Source organism: Balearica regulorum, chromosome 11, assembly GCF_011004875.1.
Source record: "Balearica regulorum gibbericeps isolate bBalReg1 chromosome 11, bBalReg1.pri, whole genome shotgun sequence".
In the NCBI taxonomy this organism is placed as follows: domain Eukaryota; kingdom Metazoa; phylum Chordata; class Aves; order Gruiformes; family Gruidae; genus Balearica; species Balearica regulorum.
The window spans coordinates 10,302,836-10,314,854 of NC_046194.1; the positions used below are offsets into that span (position 1 = coordinate 10,302,836).

General features: G+C 42.1%; 1 protein-coding gene across 2 annotated transcripts in view; it reads left to right on the forward strand.

The window, feature by feature from the left end:
- The first annotated feature begins 366 nt into the window (after positions 1 to 366).
- LRCH2 (leucine rich repeats and calponin homology domain containing 2) overlaps positions 367 to 12,019 on the forward strand; it is a 56,061-nt gene continuing 44,408 nt past the window's right edge. Inside the window, exon 1 of one of the 2 annotated variants that reach the window (XM_075763214.1) lies at positions 367 to 712. In XM_075763214.1, the coding sequence (XP_075619329.1) occupies positions 442 to 712 (271 nt within the window). In that variant the 5' untranslated portion in view covers positions 367 to 441. The remainder of the gene's footprint in view (positions 713 to 12,019) is intronic. The other variant, XM_075763213.1, reaches the window with a different exon arrangement.

Sequence of the window (12,019 nt, forward strand, 5' to 3'; positions counted from 1 at the left end):
GAGACGCCCCGCTCCCAGGCCCCGCTCGCCATGTCGGCTGGACATCCCAGCGCTGCTCCAGGACTGCTCCCACCCCGCGTCCGCCTGATCCCGCGGCAGCCCCGCGGGCAGTGGCATCCAGCTCCTCAGAGCCCTCCCCCTGGCGCGCGCGGCCCCTCATTGGCGAGCACCGCCTCGAAAGACCACACCCCATTGCCTCTGCCGCCGCGGATTGGTGAGGAAGGCCTCAAGGAAGCGTGGAGCCACGCCTCATCGCTCCACGCGGCTGCGGATTGGTGAGAGCGGCCGAGGAGCGCGCAGGAGCCACGCCCCCTCCTCCAGCAGCGCCACCGCCTCACTCCCGCGCCCCCCCCGCCCCCTGCGGGCCCGGCGGCGCCTGCGCATTGGCGGCGTGGCGGCCCTGGCTGTTGTTATTGTGGGGCAGGTCTGCGCCTCGCGAAGATGGCGGCCGGGCAGGGGGGCGGTGGCGGCGGCGGCAGCAGCGGCGGCAATGGCAATGGAGTGGGGGGGCTGGGGATCCCCGGTCACCTCACTCTCTCCTTCTCGGCTGGGCCGCACTGGGGCGCGGCGACTTTGCCGCAGCCGCATACGGTGCGCAGCCTGGACCGGGCCCTGGAGGAGGCGGGCAGCTCGGGCATCCTCTGCCTCAGCGGGAGGAAGCTGCGCGACTTCCCCAGCAGTGGCTACGACCTCAGCGACACCACGCAAGCAGGTGTGGAGGAGGGCTCCGTCTGTGAGGGGCGACGGGGCGTCCTGCCGAGGGGGGCCGGCTGCGGGGGCAGTGCGGGGCGGATGGGAGGCCAGCTGTGAGGGCGGGGAGGGGGGGAGGGCATCCCCGCTGTAGTGGCAGTTGGGGGCAAGTAGTGGGAAGGGGGGGCCGTGCTGCTGTGGCAGTGGAGGGGGTGCAGCGAAGGGGTCTTCAGTGGTGGCAAAGGAGGGCTGCGGAGCATGCGGGCTGTAGTGACACTTGGGGGCGGATGGCACGGGAGTGGCCTGCGCTGGTGGCATTGGGGGCCTGGGGGTGCCCAGTGGGGGCAATGGGGAGGATACAGCGGGGGGATCCGCTGTGATGACCAGTGGGGGGAGCAGTAGGGGGCACGTGCTGTGGTGGCAATGGAGAAGATATAGTGGGGAGGATGATGTGGTGGCACTGGGGAGAAGCACTAAGGACCCTCCGCTGTGGTGGCAGTGAGGGTCTTGAGTGTGTGTGTGTGTGGGGCTGCTGTGGTGGCAGTACGGAGAAGTGTAGGGGCCCTCGCTCTGTGAGGGCAGTGAGGGGTAGTGGGGAGGCTCCATGTTTGGGGGGGAGGCGGGACAATGAGGGGGCTACCCCTACATGCAGTGGGACTGGGCGGCTGGAGGGTCTGGGGTGTGCAGTGGTGGAGTGCTCCCCCTCTGCGTGCATTGAGGGTTGCTTCTGCTGTGTACGCTTACGGGAGGAGCGTTCCTGCTCTGTGGGTTTGTGGTGGGGGGCTGTGCCCTAGAGCAGACCTGGTTTCGCCTGTATGCGGGCCAAGGTGCTCCTGCGGTGTGCCGGAGGAGGTGGGGTGCAAGGGACGAGGGTACCCCAGCAGCATGCGCCTGCGCGGAGTGCTGCCGCTGTGTGTGCAAAGGCAGGGCTCTGCGGGGAGAGGGGCTCCCGCTAAACCCCATCCCTGTGTGCCCGTGCGTGCACACAGCGGGGTGGTGTGCTGAGTGCGTGTGTGCAGTGGGAGGGTTATTGTGCTCCGCATGTGTGTGTCTGCGAGGGGGAGGGGCGCCGGCGCTGTGTGCCTGCGCCTGTGCTGCGGGGGGGAGCGGACCTGCCTGTGTGCAGTGGGGAGAGAGGTTCCCGTCTGTGTGTGCTTGTGCAGTGAGCAAAAGGTTGTGCTTTCTGTGTGCTTGCGAGAGGGGGGACATTCACGGGGAATTGGGCGTTGTGTTCTGTGTGTCTGTCTGTACGTGTCATAAGGATGAGTACTTGCAATTCGTGTACATGCACACGGTGTCTGGAAGAGGGTGTGCAAGATGAGGGGAGCTATTTAGTTCGAGCTCTGGGGAATAAGAGCTCCATGCTGTGGTTGGTTTGTACCTTCAAGGGTATCAGATCCCTTGCAGTGAAGCTTTATTACCTGGGGTATTCCAGTAGGTCCTTCGTCCCAGCTCAGTAGGAAGATGGTTAGAAGTGCGGGTGAGAGTGATGTGTGCGCATCTAGCAGAGTGCGTGTCAGAGCTTAATGTATTCACCGTGTAAAATGCTTAGATATCGTGAGTGTGAGCCTGGATTTACCCAGGCTTTTAGGTGAAGTAAACTTGGAGACGTTTTGCTATACAGTTCCTAGAAAACAAAACTACATTTTCCACGGGGTTCTGTTATATTTTGGCTCATCTCTGATGTACTTCTGGATTTATTTACTGCTCGAGTAGCTGCTGAAAATGGATCGTGTTGAGTAATGTGCTAGAACAAAATATTGATGAGAGGTCTAGCATCTTTTGTTCACAAGTAGTAGTGGCTTTTCAAAATGTTATTTGGGTGAATTAATTCCATGGGGGTTTTTTGTTTTGTTTTGGGGCTTTTCTTTCCCCATGGGTAATGAATAACTGGCTTACTGTTTTGAATATGAGACTACCCATTGCGGTACCTTATCCATCTCTGACTCCTGGTCTATCAAATACTTATTCTGTTGGTCTTTGTTGTGGGCTGCATTTGTGCAGAGGGTTAAATCATTATGTACTCATTCTTCTGTGATATATTAGGTTATACAGAGTGCAGAATTTGTGAAGGACTGATTTTGAAATCCAATTTTTGTATCCAGTACCAAGCCTGCTAATGATTTGTGGGTTATTAGCTTTTTTCCCTGACATATGTGATGCATCCTTATGTGCAATGCAGAATAGGCATAGGTAAAATGTGTTAGTTATTTCATAGTAGAAGCACAAGATTAAAATAAAAACACTTTCCATGAAATAATAGTTCTTTTTCCTTGTAGTACCATAAAACTGTATTCAGCAACATAGTAGGTCACTTCTGTGTATAAATATTCAATAACTAAAACATTAAATGAAGCATTGTATATAGGCAATCTATTATTAAAAATACTTTTTCTGTATCCTGAAGCAGGTGCATCAAGGATTCATATTTTGTGTTTGCTTCTAATTGTTACTAATTGCATTTTGGGTTTAAATTTTTTGTTGTTTTATTTTGAATCTCATCATATTTGAGTAAAAGCTGTCTGCCTTGATCCTGTCTTTATCTTTTAGGATGTTGTAGAGCCCGGTCACTACCATCAGGATTGAATTTTCATCATGAAAGATTGTGTGAAAACATTTAAGGGCAGTCTCGGACAAAAATAGCCATATTGCTTGCTGCTCTAAAAAAATCTTGCTTAAATAGTTGATGTGGGTCTATGCAAGTACTATCTCGTAACAATCCTGATTTAATGTAGCACTGATTTATGAATTAATCCTGTGAAATACAAATTTTAGATTTCTTTCAAAATAGGCTTGTACACAAAAAACTTGCATTCCTTATAGTGACTTATCTGTAGAATTTTTTTGATAAGTGGGTAAATGGTATTCTGCTGGTGAATCATGGACATCCTTTACAGAGTATCAGTATGGCATAGAGTTTGATGGAGGATCAGCAACTGCCTCAGAGGCCATGGTCATTTACTTATTGACATTTTTGTAATAGTTATCAGTGTTTCACATAACCTTATGCATATTGCAATAGATTTGGACTAAAGCATGGGAGATGGGGGTTGGGTCAAAAATCTTTGCTGTGTTTCACTTTCTGTTCTAAGTCAGTGACACTGAAATTTGGTTCTGTGGTACTTAAAACAAACATTTTAAAAAAAAGAACCTCTAACAAACCTGGATGTAAATGATTTCTTTTCCATATCACAAACTCTCATGCAGTAGGATCTACGGTGTCACCATAAATCCAGAATATTCTGCCTTAATGTCAATAAAATCAGCAACAGAAAGTTATTTCTAGGATTGAAATAAAACCACTATGGTTCTCAGTAAACTTCAGATAGGTATGTGTTAAAGCACAAATGCTGTTGTTTTATCAAAAATACCTTGGGGTTTTTTGTTTAAGATGTGGCCATATTTTGCATCTAGCTTGTGTAATAGCTTGCCAGTACATAATTTGCAAATACTGTAGCGTGTTTTGGGTGTCTTAAGTTATGTGACAAAAATTATTGCATTATGCTAAAAGCATAATCACAATATCTGGCTGTTTAGCTCTGACCTTATGTTTGTCATATCTTTTTTTAACCATAAATTGTCATTGCAGCTCTTTGGCCAAAACAATCTTATTTTATTATTTCCCTGAATTTGTCTTCTGGCTGTTAAAGCTGATCTTGTGCTGCTGTTAAATGAAATTCTGGGGAAAAAAAAATAATAAAAATTGTAGGTCATGAGATACCAAGAGGTGTATCAAGAGGCATACTGATTATTCAAATCATTTTATTAACATGTGTAATTCTGCTTCTCACTGCGTAAGCAACATTAGGCCCCCTGGCAGTTAAGTAATTGAGTATATATCACATCAATGTAATCACTGTCTGCTTAGCTGAAGAGTTGTGTGTTTTCTGTTTTGTTTTTTTTTAAAGATAGGGTCCTGTGCTATATTGCTGTGCTGAACTAAGTCAACATATGCCTTTAGCAATTTCCCCTCTTTTTTGTGAGCACTTCTTAAAACATGAATTTAGTAAATATGAAAGGTACTAGACTGACAGCTCAAGAAACAATTTATTAGCTCTGGATAAATGTAGTGGTGCCATCAGGCTTACTTGTTTATGACTTTGTCATAACAAACTTTATTCACAATTTTTAATTCTGAGGGAACTTGCAAGCAATTATAAGTAAGTGAATGATTGCGTGTAAATATATTAACTTTGAAATTTCTCCTTTCTCACCACCTGCTACCTTCTTATATAGCTGAGAAGTAACACCAGTGTATTCCCAATATGACTTCAGGATGAGCCCTCCTGTCATGGCCAATAACAGTCTTGGCACCACAGGCAGTTCCCACATTGTGATTCCTGCATGTGTCTGCTGAGGGCATGGGCTGGGAGGAGACACGCTTGTTGTTTAAGATACCATTGCCTAGCATTACTTGCATGACAGATTTTTTTTACATCATATTTTTGGCCCTTCTAGGGTATATAGTAATTCATGTGACTACAGATTAAAACCAACAAAACCTACAGCTTAATGTTGAATGTGAATTGCATGCGAATGTTAATTTATAATACTCTACTCCTGCCTTTATAATATAGGCTTCTATAGAAATTATGTTTTCCTGTCTGAATAAAGTTGTTTGGTGGTACCAATGTTGATTAAAGTGATAGCAGGTAACTGAATAGCAACACTAAAGCAAATTTTCAGCTTAAGAAAATAACATTCCTATTTGATGTGTATCCCAAATCTAGATTACATTCTAGAAATCAAACATGTTGAAAAACATGTGGTTCTTCACTAATGACTGCTTCAGATTTGAACAAAAAGAGAAACTCAAATTATGTATTTTTGGGGGGAGGGGGTAGTGTTTATGCTCAGAAGTGCAACACGTAGAATCTAGAAGTGACACAGTTTATAAGAAAGTAATTGTGAAAATTCCCCAAAGTGGTTTCTCAGCCTGTCCAGTATTTGGGCTAAGGGAAAATGAGTTGTGTATGTTGTCTGAGGCCTTCTTGCTGAAGGCCAGTAGTAAGGACGCTTGTTAAGGATACTTGGTATTATAGACAAGTTAGGAAAAGTCTCAGTTGAAAACGATGGATTATTAGTTCGACTGCATACAAGGATTGCATTAGAAAGAATACCACTAACATCTTAATCTAATCTTAAAAAAACCCAACCAAACCATGTTATAGCCTTATCTGAAATACCTGCAAGAAACATGCAATGTGTAATTTTTTGACTTTTTGTATTCTTCATCCATCAAAACTAAATATACCATCATGTTGACTATTTTTGTTCCTTGGAATATGAAAAAAGATTTAACCTCAGATATTTTTGCTTTGAATTGATCTAAAGAACTTTTTATGATAGGTATTTCTACTTTGTTACTTATTATTTGACGAGGAGGCAAATGTATTTAGATCATGAATTTTATTGCAAAACCTTGTGAGATAAGAAAAATGGACTAGCTTTTGCTTTTTCAGATTTTTTTTTGTTTGTTCGTGAAAAGTATCTCCTTGCTTGACTTGTGAAGCTTTGTTGGAGTTGATTCAATAGCATATATTGATTTTACTGGCAGGGCTGGAATTTAATGCTGAAACGTGCCCTTAACAAAAAGTAAGTGAATCAGGCCTGAAGGCTAGAATTCCGCAGAAAATGCAAAGATCTCACTAGATCTTTTTTGTAGTAAAAGTTCTACGTGACAGTGTGGAGAGACTTCGGAATTCTCTGCTTTTCTGTGGCTGTCCAACAGTCTGATTTTCATTGTTCTTTCAACCTGGGATTGTTTGCTGCTTGCTAGAAGAATCTGCTACCAGGCCCAACTGATCTAGAGAAGGTATAGCACTTTAGGCAAGGAGAAAAAAAGTCTTATTCTCTGTTACAGAACTAAAATACTATTTTGCTTGACAGACATGATTATCACTAATGTGTTCCCAAGTGTCAATGTATGATTTCTCAAAAAAGGTTTATGTAGTTACAAGGCTTGAAGGAACCATGCATCTCTGGCCTGTTCATGGGCTGCTGATCAGCAGATGTAACTGCACAATGAGCAGATCCCTGACCATCTGTGTATTAAAACAAACATCTATGTCAATTTGTCACTTTACTGATGTGCGGAAAATCGGACTCCACAACTGGGAAAGTTGTAAAGTAGGTATGTTTATTCAGCGCTGGGCAGCACGGGGGGTCATCCCACCAAAATCGTGCGCACCTTGCGGCAATTCCCTTTGAATTTTATACAACAAAATGTTACATATTCAAAAAGCGCCTATACATATTCATGATCTTTCCATGGAAAGGCGGTCTTATTACAATGAGTTCATTTCCATTGTCTCCGCCTTTAACTCCTCTCAGCTGCGCACGCGCAGTGCCTCTTGGTGGTCGTGGGCCAGGGTCTTAGGGATGAAGGCCGTATGTCTTCCTCACTGTGCACTTTTCACCTTCACCACAAAACTTACTCAGGCCGGTTCCTAATTAACAGAGAATCCTCTGTGTTCATTCCATTCTGATTTACTACCTCCTTATCTTGTGATTGGTTACAAAAATGCAAGCAGAATGAAGGATCATCTTGACCCTTCCTTACGCTAGTTCTTGTTAAAACATCTTACATAAGGGTTAAGATTACTAGATATGTGGCTTAAGCTAGTTAATGGTCCTGCTATTTCCCTTAAGTGTTAGTTCCCTCTATCATTATTACTGTTTTGATAAGTAGAACCAGTATGTAGTGGACAAAAACTGACCTAGAACAAAAAGGTTGATGGAAACATTCACTTCAAATCATTACATGCAGTAATGAGTGATATTACATACTTATTTTTAAGCTAATGGAAGTGGCTACAGCCGTTATTGAATGCTGCCATGAGGCCTGGCATGAGTAGGACAGAGTCAGCAGGAGGCAGTAGCAAATAAGAACAGATGCTGAAGTTGCTACAGCAGTGGCCTTTGTGTCCCAAGAGAACATGCTGTAGTTGTTGCTAGACCCCGTTCACTCTGTGCTCCTGGACTGGTAGTTTACCCTTTTTCTTCAGGTTTTTTTTCTGCTTCACACTTACTTAACTTGCCTTGTTGTCCAGTGTTCTTTGTCTTCCAGCAGTCTAGCTTACTTTAAAAATGTTTCTGTTTAGTTTATGCAGCATCAAGCAATTTTATCCACGCAAAAGATAAGCTGTATAGTAAACACTGGTTATAGTTGATTGGTGGTAGCCTTTTGTCTCTGCCTCGTGTCTATTTAGATTGTAAGCTCTTCAGGGCAAAGGCCTTGGATGTATATAATTGAGCATACAGAGATGAAGGTAAGAAGCTTTACTTGGGAGTTCTGTGTGCATTTTAGGTAATACTTAACAAACCCAGACTTTGCTTTATGAATGATGAGTACTCTCCCTTATATTACTTCTCTGTGAAAGAGTTAAAATAATTTGAAACTGAATCTTGGAATTTAAAGTTTTAAAAACCAAAAAAGAAGTTGGCAGAATTAATCCAATAGGTAATGGCCAATTTAAGTGGTTGGAAGGTGCCCTGTGCTGTAATACACAAGCTTAATAAGTCTTGCTGGCTTGCCAGGAAACAGTTTCTTTCTGGGAGTAAGCTGTTTTAAGAATTAATAGCCCAGACTAAATACTGAAGTACCATGTTGTTTAGGGAAACAGATAAGCTTCCTGTGGGATTTGCTGCTTACCATTTCAAACTGCATAAGATTTGTGGTGACAAGATGCCTTCAGAAATGAAGAGGAAGATAATCTGTGACATGTAGTAATGTCCTTTTGGCTGTATAGTCAATTGGTGTGTCAATTTACCCCTTCATATGCCAGTTTGAGGAGTAAATGATTCCCTCCTCTTGGTCCTTTATTTTTTTTAAATCATGCTATGCTAAAATAACTGAACCCATATATTCAAGAATTGGAGCGGTGTGTTGTCTTGTGTTGGATATGCCTGGATCCTTCTCATGTGGTAACATAGGGAGGAATTCCCTGAATTCATCAGCTGGTTTCACCCCTGCATTGGTGTGCAGCAGGTCAGCACTGGCATGCCCCCTAGTTGTTCCAACCTTTAGATCAGGGCTTCTGGTTTAGTTTTTGATGAGTGCAAATTTCAGGAAAAACCTCGTGTACCTGAACCAACACGTGGCACGTGGAGATGACTTACATGAAAAACTAGAATTGCTTGAACCAAACTGCTGATTTAGACACATTCAATGTAGATGTGTCCAGTGTAGACTAGGAGAATAGGTTCAATGAAAATGGGCTGTAATAGTGGGTTCCTCAAGGCTACCTTGATTTCAAACCCAGTGTGCTGGATCTCAATCTTTCCTCCCCGTTAGAAGTCTGTGAGAGGCAACTGTTGGTCTGTTCCAGTTACAGAAACATGTATTTCACATGCAACAACTGTGGTTTGATCTGATGGGACACTTTTTTAAAGTCTCTAAAGTAATAAGAGTATATTTAAAAAAAAAAACACCAACCCACAAAAAACTTTAGTAGTGCTGTTTAGTTTGAAAAGCCAAGAACAGTTTCTGGCTGCCTCTACAACCATCTCTCTGTGCTTGGTGAGATACCTTAATTACGTAGTCACGTACAGTTTCTTCATCTGTCACTTTAATTGTACGGACTGAGTATGTAACTAAAGTTAGTGACATGGATACCCATAAAGCAGGTATTTCCTAGCTCTTCAGTGGTTGGATTTAGAACCCAAACACCACTTTGTAAAATCTTTGTAATATATTTCACAAAAATAGAAGCTATTCTGTGCTCTGTCAAACACCCATTTAAAAAAATAAAAGTAAAAGCTGCTTGTAGCCACCTACAGCCTTGGGAGTGTTTTTCTTTCTTTTAAATAGCTCAAAGAAGAAACACAAGCAGAGGAGTATGAAGCTGAGAAGCAATGTGAAAAGATGGTTAGCTTCTATCTAACGTGGAGCAGCTCTGTGCTAAAATACTTGGTGGTGTATTGCTGTGAAAAACATGGTCACTTGTATTAGCACAATACCCTGTGTTTCACTTTAGTCGCGTACAAGGAGACGTTGGATGTGTTAGACGACCGAATAAATGATGCAACATGCACTAGAAGTTGTTAAGCTGATCCAAGTAACTCATTTTCCTGGGGAAGGATTTTTCCATCTCTCTGTAGTTATTAAACAGTGGTCACATTGGTGGCAAGGAAACACCTCTTTTATACTTTTTCTGGACTTGCCCAGAAGTCCTGAGTTTCTCATCCAGGCATGTTGCAATTTTGTGACTGCATAAAAGCTACAACTCTGTATCAGTGTTCTTTCTCCTTTCAGTTTCAAAATTTCTCACTGTTATGTCTCTTATGGTCAAATTACTGTCACATCACTTGCAAAGGACCTTTCCTGCTGTCTCCCACTATATTCCCTGGCGTAGTAGGTGGTTGGGAAGGGGTGCTCATCCTTATTTATGTGCACTCTCTCTGATAATGGTTATATATAGGATTATATATAATAATAATAATTTTATAATATATATCAATTTTATATAATTAGAAAGATACAGAAAATTATATATTAAAATTTTTTCTAATATGTGAATTGAACATAATTGCATTTATACAAAAGGTGTATTTAGCTCAGGGTTCTCTAGTAAAAGTTAATAATCTTTTTAACCTGTTACTTGATAACTTCCTTTGCAGCTCCATATTTTTACTGGAAATAATGAAAATAGATTGTGTCCTCAGTTGTCTATTGCAGGTTGATGAAACCTGTTCTGTAGAAACTCCTCTTACACTGAAAAACTCTCATGTATGTGCATATATTCTTTGCGTATGTTGTACTGTATCTTTTTTGAGATAAGCCAGGAACTGCATGCAGTATCAAGATATAGGTATGCAATGAAATAAGTTTCTTTTTTTCTGTTCCTAGTACTGTTGTGTGCCTTTGACTTAAGTTGCCATTTTCAAAAAAAATCAAGAATTGAGTAATACAGCTGGATGAATCTCAGTTTTGAAATGTCAACGTAATCACTTACGAGTTACTAATTAAATAAAATACATTCAAACTAGAGAAGTATGTGAAAGTAAAGTCTTCACAGAATTGTGCCTAAGATAAATAGGAAGCAACACTGGAAACAGAAGCAGAACTAGCTGCGTGTGTAACATTGCTGAAAATGCAAAGTGTGTGTAAGATTTTCCTGTATTTTTTTTTATCTTAAGCTACTGCAATATTAATCGTGAAGTGAAGATGAAGTTTTGGTAATACCATGTAAGTTTGTTTAAATGTGAAAATTTTAATCATACAGTTTCTAAAGCAAGTCATTCTGAGCAGGGCCCCCCAAAAGCTTATTTCTTAAACTAATCTTTTGTTTCTGTAGAAACTTCAAATGATTTGCTCTTTCTGCACATTGACTCGATGCTCAGATTAAAATGGCTTATAATCTTCTAAAAGATTCATTGGTTTGGGGGGGCTTTTCTAGATATAGGTTTTACAGTTGATATTCCAGGTGATTTGGAATTAAATTTCAACTATGACAATGTCATATTAAATAACAATATTTGGAGGATGATCTTTTATATGGCAATAAATACTTGTATATAAAATCTTATTTTCTACAAGTACCTAATATTTTTTGAAAGTAAAACATCAGTGTTGCATACTCAGGTGTAACTTTATAACAAGTTGTGACTGTGTCTTCTGTTTAAAAAAGTTGCTTCCCATTTGTGGGAAGACTGCTACTGAGTGAGAATCCTGCTATTTGTGATTCTGTAATCCATGCTTATGGGGCTTATGAACCAGTTCTGAGGTTTTGGCTATGTCATTTGGATTTGTCAATTAAAACATAGTTTCCTGAGAGCTATAGGTGTCTGACAGGTATATCAGAGTTTCCTTATAAGAGCTGATGGGTGCTCTGTGTAGTTTGTTCTGTGTAGTCCTTCACCATTAATGTTGGAGAGCAAACATGTATATGAGATACATAGCTACCTGCAGAAATTATTTTGCTGTAATTCTTGAACATTCTTTGCCAGTAAATTCTAAAAATTTTTTGTCTGTTTGTGGTGGGTTGACCCTGGCTGGAGGCTCTTTCTCCCCTGTCCAGTTGAAGAGGGGAAAAATAAAGGCTCATGGGTTGAGATAAGGACAGGGAGACGTCATTCACCCATTACCATCACGAGCAAAACAGACTCATCTTGGGAAAAAAAAATTCATCTACTTTATTACCAAGCAAAAGAGAGTAGAGTAATGAGAAATAAAACCAAATCTTAAAACACCTCCCTCCATCCCTCTGTTCTTCCCGGGCTCAACTTCACTCCCGATTTCCCTACCTCCTTCCCCCCAGTGGCACAAGGGGACAGGGAATGAAGGTTGTGGTCACTTCATCACACGTTGTCTCTGCTGCTCCTTCCT